The 14,719-nt window shown below is 41.3% G+C and overlaps 3 protein-coding genes and 1 pseudogene across 3 annotated transcripts; 1 reads left to right on the top strand and 3 right to left on the bottom strand.

Annotated features, from left to right (window-relative positions):
- Window positions 1–664: 664 nt before the first annotated feature.
- LOC149119026 (uncharacterized) lies at window positions 665–4,887 on the bottom strand (annotated as a pseudogene).
- Window positions 4,141–8,709, bottom strand: LOC110057291 (uncharacterized). Its single transcript, XM_020763880.2, has 2 exons — window positions 8,336–8,709; window positions 4,141–6,239 (listed from the first exon to the last, which is right to left on the bottom strand). The coding sequence occupies exons 1-2, from the start codon at window positions 8,622–8,624 to the stop codon at window positions 5,899–5,901; spliced, it is 630 nt and encodes a 209-aa protein (XP_020619539.1). The 5' UTR covers window positions 8,625–8,709; the 3' UTR covers window positions 4,141–5,898.
- A 726-nt stretch (window positions 8,710–9,435) lies between these two features.
- LOC110057297 (uncharacterized) lies at window positions 9,436–12,795 on the top strand. Its single transcript, XM_020763888.2, has 2 exons — window positions 9,436–9,535; window positions 10,258–12,795. The coding sequence occupies exons 1-2, from the start codon at window positions 9,478–9,480 to the stop codon at window positions 10,590–10,592; spliced, it is 393 nt and encodes a 130-aa protein (XP_020619547.1). The 5' UTR covers window positions 9,436–9,477; the 3' UTR covers window positions 10,593–12,795.
- On the bottom strand, window positions 12,727–14,152 carry LOC110057252 (uncharacterized). The gene is made up of 2 exons (XM_020763841.2): window positions 14,021–14,152; window positions 12,727–13,303 (listed from the first exon to the last, which is right to left on the bottom strand). Exons 1-2 carry the CDS (start codon window positions 14,073–14,075, stop codon window positions 12,876–12,878), a joined length of 483 nt encoding a protein of 160 aa, XP_020619500.1. The 5' UTR covers window positions 14,076–14,152; the 3' UTR covers window positions 12,727–12,875.
- Between the last annotated feature and the right edge of the window lie 567 nt (window positions 14,153–14,719).

Below are 14,719 nucleotides of genomic sequence, written 5' to 3'. Positions count from 1 at the left end.
AAACTAACAATTATTTTGTTTTACTTTTCGGTCGCGATAGACTGACAAATTCCTCGCAAGCGTGTGGCAAGAGGAGCTGGGAAACTATGAAGTCCTGAAGCTCTGCTATATCTAAATATATCCAGCTAGTTTTTTGCTGTGTAATGGAAAAGCTGTTAATCTTCAACATATGTGAAATTTAAAGTGGAGTAATGTACAGCTCATGTAAAAGAAGCATCAGTCGGAACACAACTTGGTCAGCGATATATGTAAGCTTACTGCCGAACATACCTAAATTCGACACTGTCTTATTTCACTCAAACTGGAGCAGCTTACGACGAAAATACTTAAGCAAAATTCCAACAGACGTAAACGCGTTGAGTTGTGGGGCAGAAACATGAAACATTTCGGGAATTTCGGACGCCATTTTCCCCGCGCGACATCCGCAAAAATCCTCGCAGCATGTACGCGCGTGTGCCGCAGGTGATGGCGCAATTTGTTCTAAAAATAGAATTTTTGTCCCATATCATGGGGACAACCCCAATACTTGAAATGGCGCGCGCTTACGGTCTCCGTCCCCGATTATGGCTCCTGATTACTGCCGTGGGTTTTAGAGCACATTGTCTATTTTAAAAAAAAGCCCTTTACCCGAAGCCTGTTGTAACCTGACCCGTCAGATCTACAATTTTATTTGCACGTGTTCGCTTTTAAAGTATGTAAGCCTACATTTTATTCTACTTTTTGGAAATTTGTTGCTGATACATCAAATAGTCCGCTTAATTTTTCAAATATACCCCAGCTGACTTAGTCACACGACCCATTCAAGTTTGTACTTTTGACTCAGTGTAAATAAATGTTACTCTTTTAATGTTAACCACATTTGCGGGACTTATTTATGCCTTTGTTTTAGTTCCAAACAAAATAAAACATCGCGGATTAAAAGGCACGCGAAAGAAACTGCCTCAAAAATTACACAAAATGTTAATATCCTACCTCAAGACCGTTAGTTTTTTGAAATTTCACCTTGTTGTTTATTCCCTACTCAAGCTTCTGTCCTGATGCTCGCTTCTTCGAATCATATATCTTAGTTTTAGACTCGCAAAATTTGCCCTTCCTTTCTCGCTAAGTTAAGTTTGCGCAAAAATAAGTAACAATGAGATACCTCTAACATCGGCCCCACCCCATCTCCCATTCAACGGTGGAGGGCACTTTATATAACAGAATTGCAAAACAAATTACAGGTCACATGCTACAAAATAAGTTGTGAAATAAGAAACATATAAAGAAATTGTCATTCCGAATTTACTTCCAAGGATAATGAAACTGTCATTACACATGCAGCTCTTCATTGCAGCACAAAAGATTGCACTTCTTATGTGATCCCAAAGTCTTGCACTCTGGTCTTGTAGCTGATAAACACTGGGTAGAAAGAGCGCAGCCCTTCCTATAAATGTTTTCACCACTCGAACGCTCATAGTGAAGTTTTCAACACTGGTCCGCGCCTGAACAGAACACCTGGGATTGCTCCTGCTGCATACACTCGTCCCATGATACTTTGCTTGTGCATGAGTGACAGAGTAAACTGGAAACTAACAGAGCTCTGGGTCAGTGGATTATTCCACCACTACTGTTCATCATAATAATAATAATAATAATAATAATAAAATATTTATATAGCGCCAATATCCTAAAAGTTCAAAAGCGCTTTACAGTTAGAAATATTAAAAACACTTAAGACTAATAAAGTAAAAATAAAAAAAATGTCGCTAAAGAGTTATAAAAATGCTTTTTTTCAGTTGAGTCATGAAAAAGTTATGTTGTTTCGGACTGACGTGCCCAGGTGACCGCTCGTCACTCGGTAGTCCGAGGCTCGGATTTTACATGAAAGTCTCGCGACCTCGGCTGAGCTCGTGGTTGAATATTCTGTACCCCTAATATTGACGATGAACGGAAAAAAAGCTAAGGACAATAAATACCAGAGTTGATAACCATGATGGAATGTGTTGGCTCTTGTAAGGGGACGTCGACATATTCACCTGTTCCCCACTTAATATTAACTGGACGTATATATGTCAGACCACCCCTCCTCCATACAAACGTCCGCTTGGAACTGGAGTGATTGCACTCCAGTCGGTATTGATAACGTTGACGCTGACATTTGAAGGTATCAAGGTTTTTTATTGTCTTTAAAATGCAGAGAAAAATGTTTTTAAACTGAAATGAAGCTCTCTCCTATCTTTCCTGTTAGGACTAACCAGAATCGATAGTTCTCGCTTGGCCTCAAAAGAACGGGCGTGTTTAATTTTCAAACGCCCTAATCTGATGGCCAAGAGTATTCCACTTCCTGCTTAAGGTACGTTTTACTCTTTCGTTTAACTTAACTGTGCTGCGATCGCACGTGCAAGTGGAAACCTCTTGGTTCTGTAGTGTTTTTCACGTAAGCGGGCAACAAGTGAATATGTCAACGTCTGTGAATGTGTATTGACGAATGTCATGAAAGGCTGATAAATTAATGCACACGGTAATAATATGATAATACTTTAGCGGCGACAAGGTTCAAAATTAACTGACCGTAACAACGAAATTATTCAGTATTAGTTTTCATTGACGTACTCAAATTAATATCTGCGGCTTTAGGCTTTTAATATTTCTGACATTGTTAATCTATCTTAGTCTCGCAGGTTTAATTTGGCGATATTATCCGCAAATAACCAGAGCAAACAGTTGGAGTTGAAAATGAATTCAAACAACAAAAGAAAACTGAAAACTGAAAAATTGAAAAGTAGTAATCAAAACAACAGTGACAAAGCTGTTTCTCTAAGTAACGTCAGCTAAATGCTTTGTGAGGTTTTAATGGGGAAATGGTAGCTTTCGAGGCGGCAGGAACTATGGGCATCAGTGATTAGCTTATCGGGTGCAAAGTGACTCAGAGAATAAACAACACGTCTTGTTGTGGTTTACCGAGGGCAATGCCTGGGGACAAAGTAAGAAACAGCCTAGTTAAACTGCAATGAAAAGCTCCCTCAAGGTCATTCCCCAGTATTGCATTGCGCATCCTTGCTGCGCATAATTTCACGCGTGATTAGCGCGCGCGCATTAAAAAATGGCGGCTTTTTCTTTACAGCTGGACCTCGCCACAGAGGTAAATCGTCATTTTTCTCGCAAACGAGTATGGTGACCTACCATTTTTTCTGTTGTTTTGAATTGAGTAATAAATTTCTCTGTGTAAAATAATTCTCAGTGTAAAACAAAAAGCAATCGTCGGAAACGTGAATTTAGCAAGCAATCGTGACTACAATCATGGTGCTATTATACGGATTTATATGGGTATAAACAAGGTGCTTTTGCTCCTAAACGAACATGGGGACCCGTCATTTTTATTTCAAAATTTAAGTTCCTATAATATAAACAATCAATAGGCAAAGTTTCACAAAAATCTCAGTGCAGGTTCTATTTCATTGGAATGACCTTAAGGACTGAAGATGGAAATTAAGCTATATATTCGATATACAGTGTCTAGAGTGTATCAATTACGACAAAGAGATTGATAACCTCTTGTTACGACCTATAATAGTTTACCTGGAATGAAATCAATGTTAATTTGTCAACACAAAAGCCGCTCACCTTCGTCCAGTGAGAGAATTATTAAAATGATAAAACCTACAGGCCACCGTCCAACCCTCTTTAAACTCTTTATCCAGCGTGTGAACATTTTACATGGCTTGCCTCTTGTGAATTCCAAATATCCGAAGTTTATGATATGAAATAACGAATGTTTGCGCGAGATTACAGCTTTCACATCCTGCAAACACCTGCGAATAACTTAATTCCAGTCCTCTCGGCCGAGGGGGTTCTGAAAAGCGGCATCCCTAGTCGGAAATCCTCACTTTATCTGATCCTTACATAACAACGAGTGGAAACAGGTTAGACACCGTGACATTTCGAGACGTTTTATATAATAGTAACGAACGAGATCAGGTTAGCTAACTTTATATGGTTTACACGTCTCTGGTTTGCTTGCGATTAGTTCAACTCAGGTTTACTTGCGGCTAGCCACAGTTTTGCTGTTTGGGTGACACTATATTACATATATTTACGCTTGCAGTATGTGCAGTTACCGATACTGTAGTCCCGGTTTTCGACTCCCGGTCACTCCGCGTGTTAAAATTTCTTTCTTCTTGTTCTTTATTTGAATCATAAAAAACAAATGCCGAGTAACCTTCACGTAAAAATAAGTAAGTTTGTAATTTCGTTCTGTTCATTTTTAACTAAGGTCTTCCTCTCTAGTCCGGCTCTTCCAGGTCGGCCAGGTGATAGCGGGGCACCGGCCCTCCTTGTTCCAGACTCCTCCTGATTTTTTTATTTTTATTTTTTTTTTTTTTTTTTACCTGGACACTTTTTTGTCAGTCCGACCGACCGACCGACCGACTCAAAATCAGGAAACGCGATCGGAACTAAACGAAAAAATACATGGACAAAAGAAAGAATAACCTTATTTAGCATATACACCTGACATCTGTGAGCTTATTCAAATAAGAGGTCTTTTCTCATTCTGGTCCTTTCGGGTGTCATTTTGGTTCGTTCAGGTTCGTTCAAACTAGTTGTGGTTCGTTCCGGCGTTTCAGCCCATCGTAGTTTGTTCCTCTCATTCCTCTTCGTTCTATTCCGGTGTTAAGTAACGCCTACAGTACAATTTTTCATTTACCGACCTCTTGGCCGGCAAGTAGCATATACTTATTTTTTGGTTACCTGCATTTCTTTCGGAAGAAAAAAGTAACTATTTTCTCCTCTCAAGTCATCGATTGGCCTAATGAACCTGACGGGCTAGGAGGAATTCCCGGGGGGGGGGGTACTTGGGTCAATCTTTGTTGGGTATGTGCCGCTGGCCTCTCAGAACCCCTACCCCATTATAGTCACATTCTGTGGCCAATTATAGACCCCATCTTACTCACTTTTGGGTAAATGTAATTTTCACGACCCCAACTTAGTCACTTTCTGTTTTTGCGTCTACCTTATAAATCCTTTTAACTAAGTCTTTCTAAAATGAATTGACACATTTAATAAACTGAATGAAGAACACTTTACTTTACAACTACACTATAAACATTGTGGTACATTTGCTTACCATAAACATTTAAAACATACCGTCATAAATAGTTGAAATGCAAGTATTCTTCTTTAACGGTAACATTACACTAGCACTGACATTATAATAGCATTTTTGATGTGGATAAAAGCAATTTGTAGAACTTTCAGATCAGAAAATTCATAATCGTAATAAATGTCACGTTTAAAGCAAACAAGTCCCAAGCAAAGGAGATCAAAAGCTTATTACAGCAAAAGAAGATCCAAGTTATCTTAACTTCGATGGACGCAGAATAGCAATTTAAATACCGTAACACGAATGTGGACTTTGTTCTGGACTATTGTGCAACTGGTTAATGTTTAAGTTACGATTTCAAGGCCGGAAATGTAATGGGAGCCGTTTGTCAAACATTAAACAACAGCAATAAATACGGTAACATTTTTTTTTTTCGGCGAATCTTTCCGTTTATAAATCACAAATTGCCAGAATTTTCTTAGTCTCAAAATCCCGGAAAAGTGTGACCCCATTCTAGTCACCCTATAAAAAATGTTTGAAAAGGCGACCCCATTATAGTCAGTCCAGTCGTGAAAATGCGACCCCATCCAGCGGCACATCCCCATTAGCCCATTTATAGGAAGTGCCCCCCCCCCCCCCCCCCCGGGGAGGAATTGCTTCCTCAAACTCCTGGAATCAGGAACCAACTGTATAGTTTATGTAAATGTTATGCAAGCGCAAACACAAATCCAAATGATTTTCTCACACACAAAGGCAATGTCGACCAATGTTTGCCAAAACAGACTATATCAACCGGCAATTAAGGAAGCAAACGACTGTCACCATCCCATTTTTAAAGACATCATAAACGTCTCCGCTAGGCATGCTGAAACAAAAAACACGCTGGCCACTGGAATTGAGGTCGTGTTACAAAGGTCTTCACCGCAGCATGTCACGTCACAGTCACTCATCTGCAGGTTTGCATGACACATATTACTAGAGTTATTGCAGTGCGTGATACTCACACACGACAAGCTATAAACATCTTTTCCTTTATACTCGTAATGAGACTTGCCACACTTGTAATCTTCATCACAGTAAACTCCGGCCGTTTGGCGCTGATTAAAACAATCTTCAAAGGAAATAAAACTCGAACAACTGTTGCACCTGAGGCCAGAGGCTATCAAGAAAAAAGAAGACACAATTGGATAAGCAAGAAGCATTCACACAATTCGTGAACCTCAAGAGCCAGCGGCGGCAATCACTCCGCTTTGCAGACTATTCTTCTGACAAAAGATGAGTTACCAGACATGTCAACTGCTTAAAACAAGTAGGAATCAGAGATAAGACTGAGAAGTACGTTGGACTGAATGAAAGAGGGACTGATAAAAGGGGATTATAATGATTCTTACTTGCAGGAGGTTAAACAGAAAAAAAGAAAAACTGAAAGAAAAAAATTGAAGGCCGTAGTGACCTGTAGAATAGCGGTCAATTAGACCAAGTAAGAGTATTTAAGAATGCATATGAGGCACTGGAAAATGGGATTTTAAATACATCTAATACAAAAATGTTGATATTTGACCCGTATGTGGTCCCCTCATGGGGACGTTCGGCCGGACAGGGTTCGGGTTTTGACTTCGCTCTCCTAAACACGGTGTATAATTCTATGTGATGGTCTGAGAGTGTGAACCTGTCTAGTGCAGGGTATCTTTGCTTGATTGTCGTCGTTACACATGAGTTATGTTGTACTCAGCAATACGAGATCGGAGACGTTTGCCAGTATTTAGCAAGTCAGTATTGTCAAAATCAGATAATTTTTAAGATAATAAAATTTATTGTTATCAGCATCCTTGAATTCCACTCAGTTCTTTGTCCTAAACAGGGATCTAGAATAAAGGGTGATATCCTTCATGCATGGGGTGTGTGTTGTACGTTTTTTTGCCCTAAACAAGGCCAAGGTTTCAAACCAGCAGGGGTCCCCTTATACCCAAAGATTGGTCAAGTGTCCCCCAAGAAGGGAGAACTCAAGCTATAGGAAGAGTTTGCGTGAACCCTCTTGTGTTAGCGTGGTGCCTGCTGCTACATGCTTGTGAGGTCATGTACGCTAATTCTACCTATTCGGCGTGTGCTCCATCCAGATATAAAGCTGTTTATCACCACAACCTTCGGAGTTCTTATATTTTCCCGACAATTTTAGTAAAACATGTACAAAAAGCATGATTACTGGAGGGAGGTATGCTGTACACGCCTACTGCCTGATCCATGTACACTGTATTAGCATCGTATTGTTGCCTAACAAGCAGCGCCAAGTGGTGACCTTCCTACAATCCGCCCGGCCGTCCATCATCTTTGGCCTGTTTGTTCAAAAACCGGTCAGTGTTACGATGATTTAGCATCCTCCAGCTCGTACAGTTAAACAGGCTAGATTATCACTAATAATACAATTATCACAGGACGCTTCTTTTTCAGTTTAAAGCAACAAAAAAGCGCTATATTCCATGGTTTGTTGGCTGATGTTGTTACTGCATTCAGTTAGAGGTCACCACCTGATAAGGTAACACAGAGTCTAATCTGTCAAATTAGTTTTACACCTTGTTTTAAAAATACGCGTTCCAAGCGGATGACGGAAAAAATCCGACGAAATCTCACGCTACCCAGCGAATTTAAGGAGTATTACAATACTTTTAAACATAAACTGTGAATCATATCGATTTACAAACAGACGGGGATAAAATTAATTTTTCTTCTAGCGATTTGAAAAATTAAAATAATCGAAATTCCGAAACTGTCTCTGTGTTGATTATTTTATAAATGTTTCCACAGAACCAGCGCTACAGTGATACATTTGAGACTATCCATACATAACTTCAAAATTTTGAAAATCGTAATCCTGTAAGTGACTGACATTGCTCACAACTGACAACGGAAACTCCTTAAAACTTTACCGGCATTTACCGGCAGCTGAAGATGAGCCAAAAAAATACATACAGGCTAGACAGACGAACTGCAGGGCGAGCGAGTTTATGTATACATTAGCCACAACGACCGGTTTACAATAGCGGGATTATTTTTGTTGGGTTCTGCAATGGGATTGATTATTGGCACTCTATCAGATTCAGTAAGTACTCACTTAAGTACTCAGCTATAGGTTAAGAGAAAAACCGGGCAACAACAATCGGCGGGTGAAGCACGAAATGCGTCGTCATGCCTCGTCAAGTTTTATAGAGATTTAAAATTTGGTGAGACTGAGCGAGTGAGAGTTCAAGGAGTACTTACCACACAAAGCAAAAACGCTTACAAGCAAAAAAGAAGCGGCAAGCCTGAATGAAAGTCTCATCGCGAACCAGACTGCTGGAAATTGTGAACGTTTACGTAGAGAAGTGAGCAGTGGAATGTTGATTATCACAACACGTTGACACGGAACCCACTGAGATGGCCACAGTAATTTATAATAGCAAAGTGTCTGTTCCATATATCTGCTGACTGTGGCATCACGGTCCACATTGGGTGGCTCCCAATCAGTCAGGATCCTTGACGGCTTCGTTTTCAAAGTCATACATCCCATGGGTCATAATAGAACTCGTTTAATTGATTTAGTTTCTTTTCTTCTCGCTCCACAAAGAAGGATTGAAACAAATTTAATGTGCAGACGCTTGTTTTCGATTATAATCTGTGAAGTTTTCAGTAATGTGACAATTTAACAAATTCCATACAGGGGTGTGAGATTATCATTACCAATCAGCTTTCAATCAAGTACTTTTATCTCTTCATTATTGATGTTTTGATAGTGAATTTACATCACCTGGCTAAAAATATCTCGAGTTTGTAAACGAATCCATCTAATGCTAAGGGAGCATGCGTATTTTATTGCGGGGCTCGCGGGAGCCGTAGTGGAACGAGGCTTCGGAGGGGAGGGTCATCAGCATTTTTTTTTTTCACAGACTGGGAAAGGCCGAACCTGTTTTGTTCGTAGCCAGCTGAGGGAGGGTCTCACTTTTTTTCGACAAGGAAAAAATAACTCCAGGTCACTTCTATCAAAGTCGACTTTTTAACAAACATGCGAAGTCTCTTTGATCAATCGATTCCAAACTCTGCAGAACTCTTTACTCGCATTTTGTGTCCAGATTTAATATGACGTCCGTTTGAATCCAACAGCGCTTTATCATTATCAGTTACCTTCGCATTCAGCTCAGTGATTTTGACCTTCAGCCACGAAAGGTCTTCAATGTTATTCTTGATTGCGATATTGTCATCGCGTTTTGCGCTAGAATTTTTTTTCAGTGATTAATTTAGAAATTATCGATCACGTGACCAGCTGTTGCAAAAGGCTTATTGTTATGTCAATCAAATCTTGCCTCGTAATAGCTAGCTGAGCAACAAATCATTTCTACTTTGGGGTCAAACCAAAGGTTGAGAACATGGCTGTCTTAATCTGCCATTCTGTAGGATTACTTTGTCTTGGTCTGTTGTTAAAAGGTAAGGCACAAGGTATTACTTAATAAACAGTGATTCAGTGAGTGGAAAAAGTGAATGTTTAACGCATTTTATCAAAAATGCATTATATAATTCGGGCGAGCTATGTAGCAATAAAAGTAATCAACATCTATTCCTTGTCTGGCGTATGATCACGATATGTTTTGAAAATCAGAAATTTACGTGGAATAATATTTAAAGTCTGCAAGGCCAAATTTCTTTAAACATGACGGAGATCTCTTGGCAAGACTAACTTTACGTTGAAAAAGCAAAGTTAGCTACGTTATGCAAGGCGATATTTTGATTAACAATGGCTGCTCTAGAATCTCTTGTAAGGGTCTGTATCTTAGAATGGACCTTATTGTAAGATTGTAGCAAGAATCACTGTTTTCTCACAACCACAACTTTTTAGTTGGACCGCTTTCAGTGACAGGACAGAGACCGAACAACTCTGCGAACCTCGACTATCGCCATGAAACCAAAAATATCATCTAATGTCATTCAGACAGCTCAAACAAGATTTTTTTATTTATTTATTTTTTTTTTTTGTCATAAAACAAACGTTCCAGCCACATTTTCCACACCATTGATTTTCAATGGCTATTTTCGCGTGTCCTAAACTTCCAATCAACAACAGGTCCACAAACCACTAAAGGAATTTGTCTTGAGTCAGTTCCGATAGATGAGTCGATAGCTGACATAGTTGTTGTGACACCTTTTTGCAGCTGCGTCATCGCTGGAATGCTTTATTTGTTCAAGCAACGAATCCTTTCAAGGCTGTGACATAGCACGAATTCAAGAAACTTGCCAGCCACGAACAAGATGCGCTAAGCTCTCTTTCCAACTTCTGGAGGCACGCAGATACAGGAAAGGTTGTCTATCTTTGACATACTGCAGGAATCCTGATCGATACTGTCAGAGTATTGTTGATGCATCAGATTGTGAGACATCCTGCTGTTCCAAAGACCTCTGTAACTCTGAGCGTATCCTGACGTCACGCAAAGTCAATAGTTTTTCTCTGTTGTTGTGTACATTGGTTGTAATGGCTGAGTCTCACTAAACCCAAACCCTATCAATGTAGTGATATTATAGTCCAGTATTAGATTCATTTTGTGAAAAAGGGAACATTTCAGTGCTCACTCCATAGGTGGACCGGCAATCGAACCCAGACCATGCCGTGATTAAAGTGACGCCATCCCTTCTTTATCAGGACAGGACCTTTAGGGATATTGACAAGGAACTTTGTAGTTCTTTTTCTTGTCCCTCTTTATTTTGTCTCCTCATTTGAGGAAGTTCAAGTTACACTCGAGAGGATTACTGGGAGTTCAAGGACCACACTAATACGTTTACGTTTCGAAACGCATACAGTGGAACCCCGTTAGTCCGGTCACCAACGGGCCACAAAAAGTTGGTCGTATTAACAGGGTGGCGTTATTAACGGGGTGGCCGTATCAACGGGGTGGTCGTATTAACGGGGTGGCCGTATTAACGGGGTGGCCGTATTAACGGGGTGGCCGTATTAACGGGGTGGCCGTATTAACGGGGTGGCCGTATTAACGGGGTGGTCGTATTAACGGGGTGGTCGTATTAACGGGGTGGTCGTATTAACGGGGTGGTCGTATTAACGGGGTGGTCGTATTAACGGGGTGGCCGTATTAACGGGCTGGTCGTATTAACGAGGTGGTCGTATTAACGGGCTGGTCGTATTAACGGGGTGGTTGTATTAACGGGGTGGCCGTATTAATGGGGTGGCCGTATTAACGGGGTGGCCGTATTAGCGGGGTGGTCGTATTAACGGGGTGGTCGTATTAACGGGGTGGTCGTATTAACGGGGTGGTCGTATTAGCGGGCTGGTCGTATTAACGGGGTGGTCGTATTAACGGGGTGGTCGTATTAACGGGGTGGTCGTATTAACGGGGTGGCCGTATTAACGGGGTGGTCGTATTAACGGGGTGGTCGTATTAACGGGGTGGTCGTATTAACGGGGTGGTCGTATTAACGGGGTGGTCGTATTAACGGGGTGGTCGTATTAACGGGGTGGTCGTATTAACGGGGTGGCCGTATTAACGGGGTGGCCGTATTAACGGGGTGGTCGTATTAACGGGGTGGTCGTATTAACGGGGTGGTCGTATTAACGGGGTGGTCGTATTAACGGGGTGGTCGTATTAACGGGGTGGCCGTATTAACGGGCTGGTCGTATTAACGAGGTGGTCGTATTAACGGGCTGGTCGTATTAACGGGGTGGTCGTATTAACGGGGTGGTCGTATTAACGGGGTGGTCGTATTAACGGGGTGGCCGTATTAACGGGGTGGTCGTATTAACGGGGTGGTCGTATTAACGGGGTGGTCGTATTAACGGGGTGGTCGTATTAACGGGGTGGTCGTATTAACGGGGTGGTCGTATTAACGGGGTGGCCGTATTAACGGGGTGGTCGTATTAACGGGGTGGTCGTATTAACGGGGTGGTCGTATTAACGGGGTGGCCGTATTAACGGGGTGGCCGTATTAACGGGGTGGCCGTATTAACGGGGTGGTCGTATTAACGGGGTGGTCGTATTAACGGGGTGGTCGTATTAACGGGGTGGTCGTATTAACGGGGTGGCCGTATTAACAGGGCGGGCGTATTAACGGGGTGACCGTATTAACGGGCTGGCCGTATTAACGGGGTGGCCGTATTAACAGGGTGGTCGTATTAACGGGGTGGTCGTATTAACGGGGTGGCCGTATTAACGGGGTGGTCGTATTAACGGGGTGGCCGTATTAACGGGGTGGTCGTAGTAACGGGGTGGCCGTATTAACGGGGTGGTCGTAACGCCGGCGGGGTTCCACTGTACTTTCTGATGCGTTTTCGCCTACCGTCTACACTAAGACGATCGAAAACGCATATATTTGAAAACGCTTTCCAGAGTGGAGACATTTGAAGACGGAAATGCTAACATCACGTGCGCATGTGCAAATGACAGTTGAAGTATTTTACCATAGCATATCGGCGTTTTCGAGTGTTTTAGTGTTGACGAAGAGCGTTTTCGGCGAAAACGTATCATCGAAAACGCATTGTAATGAAAACGCAGTAGCCTCATCGTCTTCATCAGCAGACGAGGCTAAAGTTACATTTTTTAGCATTTTTCTGCACATTCCAGGACTCGGTTTCTTCAGTTGTGTTGTAGTCTAATTCTGATCAAATAAAAACTGAGTTTGGCGTTTTTAGAAGGTAACTTTATTAATAACAGCTACTTGATAATAAATCGCAAAACGTTAGCGTGGCTAGTTTCCGTCTATCTGTTTGAAAGCTCACAGACAGTTGATTAGTGATTTTAACTGTATAGTAGCTCTACCTCAAAGTTTATTTGACCATAGTCATGGCCGCATACATTGCGCATGCTCCAATCAGAAAGCCACTGACACTCAACGACGTGCCTGCATCTATCCAGTCACAATCTTCAGAGTCGTCATCGTCCATAGGCACTTCGGGTGAAGTACTGCTGTGGTTATAATTACAGAATTCCTCGCTGCAACACTCGATTTTACACTCTTCTGATTTTCCAAAATCCTCAGACACGCTATTACAGAAATTCACTGGACTTTCACAAAATCTCTGATATACACAGCTCTTGCCATAAACTCGGATTCCAGAGGCGTTTAGGAAGGAGAAGATTCCACAACGGTCAGCACCTTTGGCATGAGTAGCACAATGAGCCTTCGAGATCTTCTCATCACACACTTGCAAGGAGGACTGCATGCCTTTGCACAAATAACAGCTAAATCCATCGGCTATAATGGAATCAGTCAATAAAAATATCACCAGTTTTGTTTTCATGTCAGTCAAAAGGGTTGGATCGTAGTGGTTCTTTAAACGCCATGAAATCAAAGAGAGGGAAAAAAAAGTAAAGCAATTTATGCGTCAAAATTCAGGTTCATGACTAATTTAGCTCGTGTCAATCTGTCAGTGATCTCTTATACCAAGGATTTCTTTGCGGAATACAATTATGGAGCATCGTTTGGGCTCAATACGTCATTAGAACATTACAGTCCAGAACTGACCTGAACTAGAACTAGACAGTATATTCGGAGTCACTGATAAACCGGCGAACTGGGAACGCCTGAGAACAATGGAATCCCATCACAAACAAATATTAGTAAATCAAGCTTTCAGTTAAACTCTGAACTGAGTAGAAATGATACACCCCCCGTTTAGAGCATATGTGCTAGTATACTGATAAGCTCGTGTTTCGGAAATGTTTCGCTTTTATTCCCACGATTTCCCGGAGTTCGACTCTTGAATGCGCCGTTCAAAATGGCCACTGTAACTACTGTTTCCAGCATCAAGTCAGACCACACAACATTAAACTAAACGATGCAAACGATGAACTAGCACTCTTGTCAGAGCCTGCCGGTAAGGCCCTATAAACAGAGCTGGCTCGCGATTTCCTTCAGTTCAGCCAAATACAAACTTGTTTTGTTAAGTAAAGGAAATTAACGTTGACTTACCATAGGTCAGCCAAAAGCAAAGAATCGCACCCGTTACTAAAAGGAGTACTTTCATCGCTGACTTGCAGTTCAGTTTGATTGCTGAAACCTTGAAGTTTTATGGCTCGCAAATCTGGTTCGCGCTTTGTGATGTTGGAATGTAAATACGCATTATTGGATAAACAAGTCTCAAGTTTCAATATCGTCACATAAAAAATTACTGTCAGCTCCACTGTTGCAGAATGAACTTTAATTTCTTCCAAATAGTGAAGCGATTTGTCGAACACTATTAAATTCAGTCATTATATTTGTGATTACTGAATTCGGAATAAGAAAGGGGAAAAAAGTTTCCGTCCCACTTTATTCCCTGATTTTGTATGCAATATTTTCCCAACCTTTTTGATATGTCAATAACTCTAATGCAGGGCCAAATTAGCCTCTCTTTCATTGTTTGGTTCAGAAAAATACACCTACTATCTTTGAAAGGGAGAGATCGAGTATCTGTAACAACCTGCATTACAACTTTTGCATTCCTCTGTTGAACCTCTGGTTCGGCTGTACTGCGCATGCTCCTTAACAAGACTCGCTTTAAGAGCAGAGGTAAAGACCCTGGGTAAAGAAACTCATAGTCTTTTCATTTAGTTCGATATCTGTTTCCACCGGATTTTTCAACTGCAGAGTTAAGACGCAAGGTAACAGGAGTAACAACATGCAAACAAA

The sequence above is a fragment of the Orbicella faveolata genome, unplaced genomic scaffold, assembly GCF_042242905.1.
Source record: "Orbicella faveolata isolate gen_17 unplaced genomic scaffold, um_ofav_v1 contig_1, whole genome shotgun sequence".
Taxonomy (NCBI): Eukaryota; Metazoa; Cnidaria; class Anthozoa; order Scleractinia; family Merulinidae; genus Orbicella; species Orbicella faveolata.
The sequence above is the reverse complement of the archived record's forward strand: the minus strand, read 5'-3'. Positions and strand labels throughout refer to the sequence as shown.